The sequence below is a fragment of the Archocentrus centrarchus genome, chromosome 22 (assembly GCF_007364275.1).
Source record: "Archocentrus centrarchus isolate MPI-CPG fArcCen1 chromosome 22, fArcCen1, whole genome shotgun sequence".
Classification (NCBI taxonomy): Eukaryota; Metazoa; Chordata; class Actinopteri; order Cichliformes; family Cichlidae; genus Archocentrus; species Archocentrus centrarchus.
The window spans coordinates 18,320,897-18,339,188 of record NC_044367.1 but is presented as its reverse complement, the minus strand read 5'-3'; the positions used below and the strand labels follow the sequence as shown (position 1 = coordinate 18,339,188).

Sequence of the window (18,292 nt, the reverse complement as noted above, 5' to 3'; positions counted from 1 at the left end):
AAAAGAAAAACTCAAAATTACAAACAATTTGAAACCGAAAAGGACATTTTCAAACGTTCTGATATACAGTTAAGTAGTACCACAAACATCTATGACCATTTGAGACACTTGGAAAGGAACTTCTGTTTAAACAGTAATAAGTAAGACGACACATCAAACACAAACTCACCTCCTTCCTCTTCTGTAGCAGCAGTTCCAGCTTCTCGTTGGCACGTTTGCCGGCTATCTTGTTCCTCTCAGCCTCGTATTGTCTCTGGGTGTTGTCCTGGTGAATGCTCAGGTTCAGCGCTACGTTTACCAGTGCTGTCATCAGCTTCATTGCTATGCAGACACAACAACACTCAAAAGCTTTAGACATTTCCCTCTAAGGAAACATATTTTCTACTTAAAAAAAAAGTGCGCACAAGTTCAGATTAAAACTATACAATATGAAGAAGCAGAAAGTTAATAAATCACTATTACAACACACAAAATAGTCATGGAAGCAGCAAGTTATTAGTTGTTTCCCTGTCTTTATGATGACTTTGAGCTTCTTTTGATCAGTGCTAAACAAAAGTATTTACTACTATTATCTGACACATTTGAGACGCTATCTTGCCACCATAATATTACTTGTGTTAACAGCTGGAGGCCTGTGTAACAATTACTGTTTCCACTTCATACAAATATCATGTTGTTACCTGCTAATGTGGACGTGTGTCTGAAGGCCCGCACTTGAGAGTCAGAGAGTCCAGTGAGGAGGGAGATCACAGTGTCCATCATGTACTCGTCATAGATGATGCTGTACTGACACTGACGGATCAAAACGCTGATAAACTCGCAGAAATTGTAGCGGAACTTTTTCCACATAGGTCCCGGCATGGTGAGAGGATAATCCCCACTGTCCTGTTGACAATAAGAGACAGATTGGAGTTACTGTAGCTTTTTTCTCTATTTTTGGTTCAGACTTTAAATAACAGTATATAACCGAAAAATTATATTACAGTAAACTGATATGAGCTGTCAGGTAGAAATGATCAAATATGTAGTTTTTCCTCTTATAACCAGAAGAGCTCAAACTGTCCACAAATCTTCAACAGAGGGCGAAATCAGTGCATAAATAAATAATAAAGGAATGCATGCTTGCAGCTATTTAAATGATGTTTATTTCTGCTTATTTTAGCAGATAATTACCTCATCAAACTCCTCGGTCATCTTACGGATAATCTCTGCATTCTGCATGTTCCTGAACATCTCAATCCTCACGGTGCCTGATTAGAGACCAGCAAAAGCAGATTTGGTATTCGTGTCATATAATACATGCGCACAGGGTGACAGATTTAAGTAAAAGGCAGCTTACCTTTGCAACCTGAGCACTGGATGAAAAAATTGATAAGGTCTAGCAGCGCCAAGTCTCTATCCTGTTTATATGACTCAATCCACTCATCCACCACTGACTGTATACAGAAAATGTTGTTAATTTATATTGTGTTTAAACTCTGGAGGTACTTCTAAAAATGAAATCAAAGATATGTTCACCCACCTGCATGGCACTCTTGCCCAATTTGACCACTTCAAAGAGAGTGACTGGGTCTCCGCCATCTCCATTATGTTGAGCCACACCGTTGGCTTTCCCTCGCCCTCTGGCCACACCCATCGTCTTATCTGTCGGTGACTTCCGTGGTTTCTTATTGGATGTCTGTAGTCAGGGAAATGTCAGTTAGGAAGTTTGTGAAGAAAGCTTTGCATGTACACCCATCCACAAACACAGACTTACACAGAAGGAAATATAACAGCTTGGTCCTACACGTTCCATCACACATTCCAAAACAACCACACACAAAAACAGATACATGCAAAGTCTGTTAAGCAGATTTTTTCGACTAGTTTCGCCTTTCTTAACAAACACTGATACCGGTGGTTGTTTGCCAGGCCTCCCTCTCTTCTTCTTGCCTTTCATGTCTGGATCTTCCATCTCACTTATGCTCATACTTATTCCCACAGTGTCTGTTGCCCCAGACTCATTGGATGAGTCCCTGAAAGAGCAAAACACAAATGCATATGATTCATTCATATTTAACGATTTTATTCATTATTCAAATTAAATGGCAAACAACAATCCTCAAAACACATACATAAAGACCTTTAAGGCCAAATGTGATAAAATTTGGACTGTAAAAGAATTCATCATTTGCTTCCTGGCCATGTAGTCTGATACATCTAAATCAAATAAGCATGAATTCTTTTAAATCCACCTGGTCCTGGATGAGTGTTGGCAACTGATGGATAAACTGACCAGATAAAAATGCTAACACTTTATGTCGGGTTTATCAGGCCCTTTATAAAACAATTACATGTGAGTCACTCACTGTAGGACAGGGAGCTCTGAGGTGATCATCCTGGTCAGTGGGGGGACTGATGACCCGTGCAGTTCTTCCTATAGATGTCTTCAGGTGTGAAGCAGGAGGTATAAGATGGCAAAAACTGGGTGGAGGGGGAAGGGGCGATATGTAAGGTCAGAGAGAGGAGGCTCCAGGACGGACTGCGCTTAACTTTCTTCAGCTCCTGAAAAGAAACAGAGAAAAAGAAAAGATTAATTATGACTATATTTATAATACACATTTCATAATCGATAACAACCATTAATAACAGATTGTCTGGTGTAGATACACAAATAAATATGTGCAACATTTAGCATTATATAGAAGACATCAAGGGAAGCTGTCACATTACTGATGAGGTAATATAGTGATTGCCTCAAATCAGTTATGATTCATTCAAGACAACTGGGATCCACATGGTTTCAATGTTAGATCACTGGATACCTTCATATGATGTCGAAGTGCTCAATGTCCAAAGTGTGTCAACTATAAAATGTCACTGAATCCAGAGAGAGGCAGTTCAAACTCTTGCTATAGGAAAAGGGCTGTCAGTGTGGAAATGGGCAGAGGAGGACACCAACTGGTCAACTTGAGAACAACAACAGCAAAATATTCAGTCGGCTGGGGAGGATTTATACACTGACAGAAGTGTTGTTGTCAAACAATTTCACAACAAACCACTGACACATAAAGAATGAGCATATTTCATTAATTCAGTGAACAGCTACTGAATTTAAAAAATGATCAGCTCAAAACTTTTGAAACTCCTACACTTTGTGAGAGTTATGTGCAGAAACATGCTGTTAGTCCTAATGTTGCCCTCTAGTTAACGGGAAAAGGTTAGGCTTTGGACAAAAGCTAAGGAAAATATGTCAAATAAAATATAAGTTGTAAAAATCTCAGGTTCAACAAATGATGCAAAGCAAATAAAATAATCCAAAAATGCTTTTTAGTCTCATCTGACAGCTAAAGTAGATGCTCATTCAGAAGACAGGCAGCTAAGTGAATTATACCATTATTTCTTGGCCTGTTCATATGCTAATGAGAGCAAAGGGCAGACAGTGAGCAATACCACTGCCAACCTGAAGAGGCAGTATGATCCACAAAGTCCCCTGCCCAACATCTATCTCCAGACTGCCTGACTGTGTTTAAACTGGGAAAAGTGGGCTGAGAAAAATCAACTGACACTCATTTAAGTCACAGCTCAGTTCCAATGTAGTTCAGTTCATCTACTGAGTGTTTTAGTGGTCTATTTTCCCCAGAGTGTGTGTGAATGCATGCATGTGTGTTTGAAAGTAGGTCTGGGCAACAGTAGGGGGCAGGCTAAGAGAGTGTGTATTTAAATACTGTCTTCCACACAGTGTTTGTACTGCGAAATAGCATGGGCAGGAGAGTCCCCCTTTTCACCATGCTGTACCACACACACACACACACACACACACACACACACACACATGGAGAGAGATCTGAACAAACTGCCCAACTGGGGCTGAACAGATCAGTTGAATAAAGATTTCTATCACTACATGAAGAAAATGTGTAAACCTGCAAGTAGCTTAATTAGTTGTAAAATTTAATACACAAAGTGACACTTCAAAAGAGAGAGTCTGGAGTGAGCAAAGGCTGTTAATAGCTGGGAATTTAACTTGCTTGCATGTATATAAGCTTTCGATTGATTGTGGCCTTTCACATTCCTGCTGCACAGACACAGAACTACCAAAGAAAAGAGAAGCCTAATTCTGCTCATGTCATCGCACGTATACATTTTAATAAAAAATAATCCCCCTGCTTTCTCTAACAGTTTTCTGTAACCTGAATGTTTTTCTGCACACAAATGCTTGGTACGGCGATGTAAAACTTGACATCTAGATAATCAAACCCTGTAAAAGTAAATGTAAAATTAATGTGCAATTTAGATGATGCATGTGATCAGGGAAAAGGCCAGTGAAATAAAAACAAAAGGTATGTGAACTTATAGAATACACTGGGTGCTTACAAGTTTCATCCCTATTGATAAAATAAAATAGTTTAGATTAAATAGTTTAAAATGCATCCGTCTGGTCTTGACTGTTGCGGGACCTGATCTCTAAAGATGAAATGTAGATTTTCAAAGACAGCAGTAACGATGAAGAACAAGTCCTCCAACATCATCAATGTAGATATTAATCCATATTTGTTGTGTACACACAAGAACGTGCGTCACATGTAAAAGACACCATCTTGCATACGGTGCTTACAACAGAGAAGGAAACACTAACCCTCATCTTTACACTCTACAAATGTTGGGATGGGGGTAGGTAGAAAACGCCTGAGGGTTTCAACAGGAATACTGTCAAAAATAAGCCATGCTGAACCCCAACTTTATCCCTGTGTGGGTGGATGACAGTAAATCTGACTGTAATTGACAGGGGATGACCAAAGATGGTGGTGGTAATGAGTTGTTATTTAATTTAGCCCAATCATCTTGAGTGACATTAATTTGCAGATTAATCTCAGTGAAACACTTCACATCATTCAGGGTGCCAGCTGAAGCCAAAAACAATCAAAATGTTGAAGTGCACAGCAAAAAGGTAAATGGGTTATTTACTTGAGACTTTAATCAGTGGAACTAAACATAGCTTGTTATTAATAATAACAGATCACAAACTTTAGCAAAGTAATAGAAATGCAGCCACATTCGGACTGAGGAAGCATAATAGAGAGAAGGCAGGGCTGCTCTTATGTAATTTCACCATTGCCCCACCCAACAACTCTTCCCTCTAGTGCTGGAGATGCCAACCCCACTTCCACCTCTGTCCCTTAGCACTTCACAGACTGTTATATCTCAGCTATTAGATCTTATTTTTACCCCAACATGCTTTTCCTTCCCTTTCATCATCAGATTATCTTCCTCCAAAGGGACAGAAGCCAACTTCATTTGAATCAATTCTTGTCATGTTTTTTTTTCCACAGTGAGGAACAGGAAAAGGGTGTGTGTAAGCTGGGAGACTGCCTGACCCACTATCGACCAACAACTAAATAGTCCTCCATGCACACTGGCTCCTCAATTTCTCTGCACTCTCTCTGGCTTTCTCACACCCGCACAAACACACATGCATTCAAGAGTGTAGACACTGTAACTGTAGGCTATGAATAATTTGCAGTGAGTCTCCAGAACTACTTGGTTTGGGAGGACATGAAAGAAGCTGCCAAAAGTATTCATATTGTACCTCCCGCCCTTTCTCACTTCAATTCCACTTAGACAGTTGGTATAAATGTAAGCAGCATGAATAGTTATGAGTATTGCTTCCAGTGCAGGCTAACTACAGGGTGATAGCAGCACTGATTAGTCCCATGATGCTTGGTGTTCTGCAAACACCACTTAGCCACAGCATTAAAACCAGCTGCCTGATATTGTGTAAGTTCCCCTTGTGCCACCACAACTGCTCTGACCAGTCCAGGCATGGATTTACAAAAAGGCCTCTGATGGTGCTATGGAGCTTATATGGATTTGAGTTGCATTACTTGCTATAAATGATTGTCCTTAACTATTTTTGGTAGTTACTAACCACTGCATATCAAGTACACCCCACAAGACCTGCAATTTTAGAGATGTTTTGACCCAGTAACAAAAGCCATCTGTGACCTAATATAAACTTCTCCTTTCAGAATAAATTATGTACGTGAAAAACTGTTTTGATTGTGTTGAGCATGCATTAACCCTTTAACACAGACACGACGTGTTTCAAATGTCCTGCCGTTCACAGACTTCCTGCAACAGCACAAGTGAAATTACTGTGTTGGCTGTGAAGTGCACTCTCTCAGCTTTCAGAAACCATTTGGATTTTTCCAACAGGACAAACTGTTGAGTAATTACGGTAATGCGAGGTGCGCTTGCTTGTCAGTGGCGATAAAAAGCTTCCAAAAAAAGGGAAAAAATGGTAATTACAAATTTCTGAGGAAGACTTAAGGATTAGTAGTAATCTGGAAGATGATGGAGTGGAAAAGTAGCCAGATTTCCACTGCAAGAAATCAGGTAAGAAGTGGTGCAAGGTCTACAGGAATGCCCCCCAAATCAGCCCTTTCAGCTTTTCTGTTCTCATCTATGATCCACAGGACTCATGAGGCAACAAAATAATTTTGCAGCGGGTTTGGGAATTAAATCAATTTCAAGTATGCCAACATGATCAAAGTAAGTTAATATAAATATGGATCTTCGAGACCAAAACAATGAAACAAAGTCAGAGTTGGTTGAGGTGCACTCGTTTGTGTCTACCTGTAAGGTAAACATTATGTTATTAGAGGTGTTTGTAACTATTTTTGTTGAGGCTTGAGAAGCTGCTGCTCTGAAGTACCTACTCCACGCAAACCAGCCCTTAAAGAGCTCCCGCCAGAGCGGCTATAAGACACAAGGTGGTGGCCGCATTGTAATAACATGCTAGTTTTTGCAGTGCTGAACATGTCAACATTAAGTATAATTATCATAGAGAGAAAAGATGTATATTAAAAAACACACACACACACACACACATATATATATATATATAAAAAGCATGTAACCATAGCACTTATGCTGAAACAGAAAAAGGATAAACTATGATGTTAGGACTCCTGCTCCAGAAACAATTAAACAAGCCCTTACTTTAAAAGTATCTATAGTCTGTCAAGTGACTTTTCCTCAGTATGTGTGTAACACTGTGTGTGTCTGTCAACTTACGAGTGAGTGCGAGACATAAAGACAACGAGCGAGCATCTGAGAACCACTTAACATGCATGACATGTTCTCTAGGAGGCAGGCCGCTGTTGCTATAGCAACTAGTGTGGGTCATAAGCCCGGCGGTGATGGCATATTTGATTGGCTGCGTGGAGACAGGAGGGACCATAGTTTGGGGGGGGGGGCAGAATAGAACGAGACCAGTTACAGATCCAATCAGTGCTCCATGAAATCTGATTTAAAGACTCTTTCAGCACTCTTCCATTGTTGGTTAAAGTTGTTTTCATATTAGCTTCTCTCTCCCTGGGACATCTACTTTGAAGGCAGCTTTCAGTCTCATTCATAATACAGCTAAAACTTGGGCAAATTAAGTTTATTTTGCACAGAACAGACCATGCTGCAAATGTGTGGATATGGAAACCAATAACTGGCTTTAACAGTCCTTACTAATAAAACTTTTACGTTGATTTGGTGAGAATGGAATTTAAATGATCGAAAAGGCTGCAGTCTGTTTCTGATATCTAATAGGCTGTTTTATGATCTCTGTGCCTGAAGCCATGCACCGTCTCTGAAGCAGTCATGTATGTATTTTTCAAGAAGAATAGTTTTTTCTGATACAGCAGAATTAAACTGGCTTTCTACTCTGCCCAAACTGCTTGTCAGGATGCCAGATAGCTTCAGAAGTCCCCTTCACCTCACCAATATAAGATTAGCAGGATCTGTGTCCCTCTGTTTCTGTAACTTCCCAAAACAGATGATTCGCCATTTATGAGGAAAAAAAAGTTCTGCTGTTAGGTCACGTCACTCAGCTAAAGACAGAGAGCAAAACACAATTACACCGAGTATAACTGATGTATGGCATAAGCAGAAAATGTATGACCCATCCACCGAGTGATGGGGTGAAATCACATTAAGAGTAATAAATCAATTTCAGTGGCAGAGGATGTTACAGCAAGGAAAACCTTGACAGAGTAGCATAAATAAAGCTTTACAAAGCACCCTTCTTAAAACCGTTTTTCATGATCTTGTTGCACCTGTCAACTGTGAAAGTTTTTTTTAATTAAACATGATTGAGGCAAAGATAAAAATAACACTACTGTGATAAACATGTTAGCTAATGTCAGAGGAGTCTTTAATAAAACTATTTAAACATATCTCCATCATTGAGGCAACAATAAAGATTGTCACAAAACAGCATGAAGCTTATTATGTTCTTTGACTAAGTAACTCTTACATACTTTTCAGGTCAAATTTGACTCTTTTTGACATTTGACGGCAGTAGAAAATACCATAAATGTCATTCTTTTGTAAAAGTACTCTTGCAAAGGTGCTTCAAATCTTTGTACAGTGAGGCTGTTCCAGGTCAAATCTGACCTGTATCTATTCAAATGGGCTTTAGATCCACCAGTGTGGGTCAAATCAAGGAAAATGGTGATTTTAGGGAATCTTGAAACTATGCATGTCTGTGTTTATTTTTTATGGGAGAGTGGTGACAGAGTTTAAAGGGGACCCTGACTCACCAGAACAGTCTGTGTTCCCATCCCACAGAAACATGCACCTGCTGGTCTTTAAAAGATGATGGGGGAATCTTGAAACAATTAAACAGTAAAACAGCATAGGAGTGATCATGGATGATGCACATAAGAAACAGAGATTATACTGTCATACATGATAGATAACAGGATTGCATGGTTGTGCAGTGGTTGGCAATGTTGCCTCACAGTAAGAAAGTTCATGGTTCAAATCGTAACTGGGCCTTTTTGGGTGGAGTCTGCATGTTCACCCTCTGCCTGTGAGGGCTTATTCTGGGTACTCAGGCTTGTATGAAGGCATAGTTAAAAGCCCTTTGAGTGGTTAGCAAGAGCCCAAAAGTGCTACATAAACGGGAGTACGTTACATTTCCAAGTGTAAGCACCTGCAATGTAACAAAATAAGCAAATTAGAATCAATTTATGTTAAGATCACTGAGATTAAAAAGGTAGTAGAGCTGCCATTTCAGGAAGTGTGAGAAACACATGCAAGACCACAAATGTTCCTACCACTGCTTTGAGTGCACAGACCAGTTTGCAATAAACAGTTTTTTATGTGTCGTTTGTGTGTTCAGTGTTAATGTTGAATTAATATTGATAATTACAGAGGGTCATTATGAGGATTTTCATATGATATAGCAGTAAGGGCAGTGCTAACAGTTGTAACTGTTATATAATAAATCCTAGCACTTCCAGAATGTGCTTGCCATTTTCACTTTCAACAAATTATACGTAAATCATTATTGCTGTTATGTTTTCATGCCTTAAGTCATATTTTATGATAGCAGATGATTTTCTTCAAAAAGAAGAAGTACTGTAAAACCTAAACCCTGCTCTCTGAAGTGTTTATTAACTATTTAGCATCCATTTTTAATGTCAGACAGACTCTTTATACACTCTGAATAGAGCTGTAGTTTAAAAGTTGGGGACTCTTGGCCCATGCCAAAACTGACCCAGGCTATACTGTGAATGCGTGAAATATGAACAGTATGTAAGGGTTAAGAGAGAGAGGATTTCTCCTTCCATTTAACCGTTCTTTCAATAAGATTAGAGTGGAGAGCCAGTCTCACTGCAGCTGGTAATGATTTGTATTCACTTGTTACAGTGATAACTCAGCAGTGTGGATGCCAGCACTTTTACCACCTGCAAAGACAACAAAAGGTGCAGCCTTGACACACCAATGTTTCAACACAAATTAAATTTAAACGTTAAGTGAAATGACATAAAACAGCTAAAAGAAAATCTTGAATAATAAGTGATTCCAGTAAGCACAGATAAGCATCTGGTGGTGCCAAGTGGCAACCTCCAGGGCTTAAATAAAATAAATGAAGCCAACACAGATGTGCCAAAAACTACAGTTCTTCAAAGGGCCACTCGAGGCTGGCTTCAATGTGAGCAAATCTGCACAGACACCAATGTTAATCTATTGCATAAAAGAACAAAAAGAAAAAAAAAAAAACAGGTTTAAAGCTTGGCACAAGAAATAGATTTTGGTCTGTACAGTAACTTTCACCCTTTACAACAACTATACGAAGCTGACTTTTTTAAAAACGACTCACTAGTTTAAACTGTACTCAGGTTTGAAGTTATGCAATATTAGGGGCAGAGCAGCTTTACGTAATACTTCAAGTTTCAAATGATGGGGGGAAAAAAAGAAGTTACAATAAAAATATGGCATTTATATTTGTTCTACGTATTCATTTGAGGAGAGCCCATACTGCTCTACACACATTAGGTTTTTCTCTATTATACACCAACTGTTCTACTTCAACCATGGGAAAGAACTTTTGTATGATAATGATGGTCTTAAGTATTTTCATCCAGCTTTTATCCAACCAAAAATGTTTCTTTTTCCCTTTCTACTTTTACTTGTTTAGTGATTTTAAAGCCCCATGTAACAAGCTGTAACAATTAGGTTTATCATTGGCCAACATTCTACTTAATAGAAAGACTAGGGTTGTAAATATTTTTCTGAAAACTCAAAGAAGCATTGCATACACCTTTCTGCCGCTGTGGTCCCAGCTGGCAGATTTTTCTGGCAGCTATAACCTGCACTGTGTCTGTTATAATTGGCCATTATCTCCAGAGATGTAGTGTGACAAGTCCTTGTTTCCAACACTGTAGGCTACAATGAGCCTAAAAAAATAAAAAAAAGAAGACGACTGGGTTCCTACTAAGATCAGGAGGAAAGAAATGAAGACTAAGGGACTGCACGTTGTCCTATGTGTTTGCTTCAATACAACCAATCTAGACTTGCATGCTATTTCTGTCTCTATGCTCTAAATATATATATATATATATATATATATATGTATGTTTATATATATATGTATATATATGTTTGAGAGGCTGGCCCACAACTGGATGTCCTGGAGGATGAACAAACTTACTGTTGTATGGAGTATAAGTGGTTAGGTGAGGGACTGAAATCAATATTACAGGATGTGAAACATTTGAGGGATTGTAGAGCAGGTTAGTAACACATCCCGCTGGGACCACTGATGAGGGAAATATGTAAATTTAACAAACAGCATTTAGTGACACTGCAAACAAAGAAAGAAAAAGAATGATAACTGAAGGTCAAATTTAGAGAACAGAACACAGTTTAAGTCTTTCTGCAAGACAAGAGTTTTTAAGTCTCACCCTAATTAAGCTACAACATGTAATTAGCCTGTTTATGCTTTTTTTTTTTTTTAACTTGTGGTTCTGTCACTTGAAATATATACAGCTGGAACAAACAAAACATAAAGTAAGCTGCTGGTTAAAGTATGAAGACATCCACAGGACTGAAGCAGGTCAAAAAGTGCTCATAACAATTTCATCACAAGTGCAGGGCCCTATTCCACTTGGTGATGTAACCTGCTTCCAGGAAGCACGTTTAGCTAACAACTCTGAGTTTGCTAACCCTGAGATGAGGGAAACTCTGGGTTTCCCCTCCATCAGGTTACTGGGGTAACACACTCTGTGAACTTACCCTGCTGGCTGGTTGGTTCTCTTCAACAAACTCCGAGTTTCTCTCTGAGTCCTCCCCTCCTGCTGCATTTGAACCAGCTAATGTAATAAAAAGATCTGTTGCTATCTGGGTAACTAATATCACAGATCCCTCAGTAAATCTGTTTCTCCACATTTTTATCTTCAGTTTCTGTCATCTGCAATTTTTCCCTGTATGGTTACAGCTGAATAACGAGATTTAAAAATCAAATACAAAATTAGCATTCCAGCTCTATCGAATGAAAATTCAAGTTAGGAAACTTATGATCACAGACAGAATTTTTTTTATATATATACATTTCTATTCTGTCTATAAATGATGACAGAGTGGACCAAGCCAATTATAATGACTTTTCTTCCGTCCAGTTTTGAAGACATGGTCCATACGGACACGTTTGTGTTCTTCGGTCCACTGAATTAAAATGGAGGCTCTACATTTTTTACCTGTTGCCATTGTGAATCGTCATGTCAGATGACAGTTTACTTTCTCTACTCACACACGTCCTTAACTTTGGGTGAGCATATTCAGCGTTGATTGAACTACGTTGCTCTAGAACCCAAAACTCTGAGTTGCAGACCTCAGAGTTAATCAACTAGGAGTTTATTTTTAAATTCACAGTTTGCTGACCCAGGACAACACACGTGACAAAACAGTAAGTGCATATAAACAGAATATTTTGACAAAATCTGCACGAAGAATCAAATTCTATTTGGGAACTTGAAACTGATGGCATGGTATTACTTACAATGCTCAGCTAGTCTGGGAAATACACTCTATTGCCAAAAGTATTCACTCGTCTGCCTTCATACGCATATGAACTTGAGTGACAGCCCATTTTTAATCCATAGGGTTTAACGTGATGTCGGCCCACCTTCTGCAGCTACAAAAGCTTCAACTCTTTTGGGAAGGCTGTCCACAACATTTAGGAGTGTGTTTATGGGAATTTTGAACCATTCTTCCGTGCATTTGGGAGGTCAGACACTGATGTTGGACAAGGAGGTGTGGCTCACAGTCTCTACTCTAATTCTTGCCAAAGGTGTTCTGTCAGGCTGAGGTCAGGACTCTGTGTAGTCCAGTCAAGTTCTTCCAAACCAAGGGCCATCTCCAAACTGTTCCCACAAAGTTGGAAGCATGAAATTGCCCCAAAAGTCTTGGTATGCTGAAGCATTAAGAGTTCATTTCACTGGAACTAAGGGGCTGAGCCCAACTCCTGAAAAACATCCACACACCATAACCCACCCCACCAAACTTTAGACTTGGCACAATGCAGTCAGACAAATAGCCGCCAAACCCAGACCTAGGCCCTGTTTACACGAGAACGTTTTCAAATGAAAGCGGCTAAGTTTTGATGCTTTTAGGCCTCCCGTTTACACGAGAATGAAGTAAAAAACTATACTTTTTGAAAATTGGAAGTTTCACAAAAACAAAACAAAAAAGTGGAGCATTTTTGAAACGCTCCAGTCTCCGTGTAAATGGATGAAAATGCTCTTTTTTGAAAACGGGGGCGCTTGCATATGCGCAGTATGGTTGCAGTTCCTATATCTACACCGCTAACTTGTGGCCTGACAATAGGAGCTGCAGCATTTTCAGCATCTTGCGTTTGGTGATGCAAGGCTTGGCTGCAGCTGCTCGTCCATGGAAACCTATTCTATTCTATGAAGCTCTCTACACACTGTTCTTGAGTTAATCTGAAGGCCACCTGAAGTTTGTACGTCTGTAGTAATTGGCTCCGCATAAAGTTGGCGACCTCTGCCTCAGCATCCGCTGACTCTGCTCTGTGATTTTACGTAGCCTACCACTTTGTGACGATCGTCCCAGATCGCTCCTACTTTGTTATAATACCAGTAACAGTTGACTGTGGACACTATTCTTATGCTGGAATTCACTGAGCTCCTGAGAGCGACCCATTCTTTCACAAATGTTTGTAGAAGCAGTCTGCATGCCTAGGTGCTTGATTTTATACATCTGTAGCTATGTAAGTGAACACCTGAATCCAATAATCTGGATGGGTGAGTGAATACTTCTAGCAACAGTAAATTTATGCAAGAAGTGTAGCCACTCTTAAAAAAAAAAAGTACCATTGAAGGCCACGGTGTTCCCTGTGGCCTTCAGCTTGTCAAACTTACCTCTACTGCTAAACAGGCAAAAGTAAAAAAAGTGCATTAACTTCACATTAACATGCCATTGAGGCATATTTTAAAGCACAAGTCCAAACTGTTATTTAAAAAAAATGCTCCATACAAGAAATAGCCATTTAAGAGAAAACTGCCAATTATTTTGTTTAAGCTCTACTGGAGAAAATTCAACTGAAGGAAATGAGAGGAGTTTTTCTCTATTTATATGACAGCCAAATGCTCAGCAAATGTACCACTACGCAGAGCTATAGCAGACTGGCACACAGTAAAGCTGCTTAACTGTGTTTCTCCAGTATACTTTAGCCACTGACTTTCTGAGCAACTGTTACACTGAGCTCAGAGTGAAGTGGATTATTTTTACACGTCTTTCTGTTGCTATATTCAAAACTGGTCTGTACAATAATGTGGCATGCTCACTTATTAAAAGCCGATGGACGATTATGTATGCACAAATGGTTAATGACTGCAAAGCACTGATCTTTACATGGCTGTTTTTTGAAACAGAGTATTTTTCTGCTCAACGACCATTTAGCACTTTTAATTATTTTCTAAAAAGGATTCATCCTGACACTTTCAATTTGAGGAAGACCTAAAAATTAGCCTCAGTCGTATTCTCTAACTGTACACCATCATCAGTATCTTCTCTCTGTCTGAATGTGGTCTCTACAATGTACATTTGACACCACTTTTTAATAACAGCATTAGGATGCTGTAAAGAGGAAGAGGCACAGTGAGGCATCTTTGGTCTTTACTCATCTGTGATTTATCCCTGAAGAGTCCTGCAGCAGTGTTGAGGGTGAATACTGGCTGCTCGAGGATATTGCTCTACTTTGGCCGGGAAGGGTTTAAATGGATTTAATTAACTTGAATCTTGGTGGACCTAGTAGCCTGGGGGATCAGCCAATGATGGGAAAATGAGAGGGTCAATCCCCCAGATGGCAGATCAAAGTTTAAAAAAAAAAGCGTCCTAATACACAGAGAACTCAGCAAATGTGTTTCACCCATTTGGCTGTATGATGTACATTATGTTAAGTTAAGCAAAGCTTGAATAAAACATTATTAAATGATAAACTGCTGATTTGAATGTAGGCCTTTAACAGATTCCTGATGTCTGTCTAAGCTGATTAAGCTGTTTTCTACAAGGCAAGATCAGAAAACACCTGAAATATACATGGAAGAAAATTGCCTAGATCATGTGGCAGGGTGTCATAATGCCCTGCAAACATCTAAAGTGTGTATGTGTCATGCATACTGTATCAGGTGAATCTAAGATAAATGGCCTGCATCAAGTCAGACGGCTTCATGTGTAACTCTGAGTTGGATAAGAAAATGAGGACACACCAGTTTACTCAGAGCTGTCTGCTGCTTACTCTTGTGATTACCTTCTTGTTTTTGCTCTTTGTGATCCTTCATACTTAAAGCACAAATAAGATATCATAGAGCTGAAGTCTTTCTTTTTGTGAGCAACATTAAGCAAAAAGTATACGGTAAATGTCATAAATCCTGGTGGAGAAATGACACATCGGTAATAGAATAACTCATTGAAATGCAGATCTAGATCCCTTTCTTTTAAATTGCAAGATACAACAATGGAATTATTTGAGGATGTGCTCTAAGATGATATTTTTGGTATGGTAAATGGACTAGCTCTTATATAGCGCTTTTCTACTCAATCAGAGCACTCAAAGCGCTTACACAACACGTTTTACATTTACCCATGCACTCACATTCATACAAGCACTTCCATGTTTCTACTAAGCTAAGTGCTTTTAATTAACTAACATTCACACACATTCATACTCCGACAGGACGGTCGGAGAGCAACTTGGGGTTAAGTATCTTTGGCATGTAGCCTGGAGTAGCAAATGTGTTTGCTACTCCAGGAATTGAACCGCTGACCTTCCGATCAGTAGGTGACCTGCTCTACCTACTGAGCTACAGCCACCCCTAACCATTATGTCAGACTGACATAATGGTATGTAACCATTATGTCAGTCATATGTTATGTACATTTCCCAAATAGGCAATTTTTTTAAGTGTAGTTTCACTGTACATGTAGCTGCAGTAAACAAAATCATTAAATTAGTCAAGGTCATAAAAATGTGTGCAAGTGAGAAGCTGTGAGCCACATTCCCAATGTAATTAAGAGACAAGCACTTACAGGAAGGACTTACGTCATCAGCAATCAGCAACTGTAACTGACATACTGCGTGATATATAATTAAACAATGTTATAATGCATGCAATTACAAAATGCTGGCGGAAATCTGGTACATATGAGGTGTTTTCTGTTGTACAAAACATTCTGGCAAGTGGCCAACACCTAGTCGACAGTTCAACTCTGAATAAGCTGCTTAGTTTTAAGATTTTGCAGCTGCGGGGCCAATGAGACCATGCAGCACTATGATTAGTAAAACATGTCAGCTTTAAATATTTTAGCTAGCCCAGACCTCTTCTACTTGTCATACCCAGCAATAGTTATTTTTTGTGACTGAAAATGCCTCAGCCACCATCTGATAGAGTAATGCTTCGTCTATATCCTGGTACCTGATTGCAACAGAGTGGCTCACTGTTCATTTCTGCAAAAATCCCTTAGAAAGTTGGGGGCTTGGGTTGGGTTTGATGGTGAAAACAAAGCACAAATACTTTTGGGAAATTGTAAACATCTTTTATGTCTCTTAGTATTTTCTAAAGTGATGAAATTATCTGAATGATCTCAAACTGGATGCAATGAAGAAAGCATCTTATTTTTGAGTGAGGTGCAAACACAAGTTTCAGTGATAGATACCCTGAAACCAAATTCATCTTGTAATAACTAAAGCTAAGTCTTAATTTAATATTCCAGTTTGCCAGCTTCTCACATTTAATGTGTGAAATACAAGATGAGATCAATAAAGTCAATAAATAATTATGACAGAAGAAAAATAAACCAGAGACTTACTGTAGAGTAACAGAAAAGTGTAGTACTCAGCAGCAAGTGTTGTATTAATAATTGAAAGTAAGATGACAAAAAGAAGGAGGTGAGTTAATGTATTTTTTTTTCATGGTAATGAACCAACATATCTTATAAAAATTCTGCCTAATGACAGTATTAAGTAACTTATCACTACTAAAAATAGAAGAGGTTGGAAGCTTTTAAATAACTAAACAACCGCTATTACTTGTTTAATTTAGAACATACCAAGGCAAATAATCTGGTCTCAAGCAGGAAGCAAAAGCAGGAAACTTCTATTTGTATGAGATGCAAACACAAACAAACAACCTCCTCTTGTAAAAAGCATTGCTATGTCTTGATTTAATATTCCAATTTGCTGGCTTTTCCACATTTTAAATGACTACCTTGCACTGCACTCAATGCCAGAGAGAAAGTCAAGAAACAATTACAATAGATGGAAAATAAACCACAGAACTGCTCTTCTGGAACAAAAAAAAAAAAAAAAAAAAAACATTGACAGACCAGACAACTATGGCTGTAAAAAAAAAAAAAAAGAGAGAGACAAGGAAGAGAAACAAAGGATGACAACAGCAGGCAGTAACCTGTGTGATCGGTACACGCTGTACCCAATAATGAACAACAAATGAGTAGTTTCAGCAAAGCAAAAACCTTCACCGTGTACAATCAACACTTTTAATTCACATGAGCTTGCACCTAAATCATGCATCCTCCGAAACAAACGTATGCTATTAGATAGCATTTTGTGTCTTTTTTTTTTTTTTTTGCAAAGAACTCATCAGCAGAAAAATAGAGCTGTGTGAGCTTCAATGAGGCATTATAACTAACACCTGCCTGCTCAAATAAAAATAGCAATGAAGCAATGTCGGCGCCTTTAAAACCCAAGAGAGAGAAAAAACTAAGAAACATAACAGAAACACATAATTTTCACTTCTACATAACTGAAACGCTTTTGCTGATACAGCGCAGGAAAACGTAATTATGTCAACCATCATCATATTGTTTTCATTGTGTATATTTTTACAGATTCTAAATCCAACTATACTGCAACACCGTTCAGCCCTTGGGCTTGACATTTTCCTCCTTCCCAGTTTATTTGCCAAATAAATAACAATATAATGTCTAGTTTTAAAAGAGGGTTTTGACAGATTTGTAACAAATGTGTTTTCTTGTTTTAATGACAGGTGGTCTTTTAAATGTGTTAAGATGGGATGTAGATGTTGAACAGAAAATATTACAGAAATGCAGAGAGACTATTAAACCTTTACTGGAATAAAATCTAAAGCAGTTATTGTTGACAGAAGCTGAGCACACGAGCTAAAACTAACCAACTTTTTCAAATTCAAATTTTAATCAATTCTTTTTTTCCCCTTCATATGACTATATTGCTCCACAGTGTCACAAGAGGATTGGTAATCATTTCTGTTATGTTGGGTTTAGAAAACTTTTTTTTTTTTAAACAAAAACAGTTACCTTGAGGTTTGTTTGATTTAAAGTGATGAATAGAAACGTGAGAAAATGTTTCTCACCTACTGATTTTTTCCCTTTGTTCTCTCAAGGAGTGTGGGAATAAGGCCCAGTATATAATCATAGTAAAAAAAAAAAAAGAAAAAAGTGATTTTGTTATTGC

At 38.6% G+C, this 18,292-nt stretch overlaps 1 protein-coding gene across 3 annotated transcripts in view; it reads right to left on the bottom strand.

The window, feature by feature from the left end:
* Nucleotides 1-18,292, bottom strand: part of stag1a (STAG1 cohesin complex component a) — a 44,662-nt gene that overhangs the window by 10,026 nt on the left and 16,344 nt on the right. The window contains exons 2-8 of one of the 3 annotated variants that reach the window (XM_030718674.1): nt 2,349-2,544; nt 1,895-2,015; nt 1,523-1,678; nt 1,340-1,436; nt 1,174-1,250; nt 681-885; nt 170-321 (exon numbers count right to left, since the gene is read on the bottom strand). In XM_030718674.1, the coding sequence (XP_030574534.1) occupies nt 170-321; nt 681-885; nt 1,174-1,250; nt 1,340-1,436; nt 1,523-1,678; nt 1,895-2,015; nt 2,349-2,377 (837 nt within the window). In that variant the 5' untranslated portion in view covers nt 2,378-2,544. Of the gene's footprint in view, nt 1-169; nt 322-680; nt 886-1,173; nt 1,251-1,339; nt 1,437-1,522; nt 1,679-1,894; nt 2,016-2,348; nt 2,545-18,292 lie in introns of those variants that run through there. The other 2 variants (XM_030718677.1, XM_030718675.1) reach the window with 2 other exon arrangements.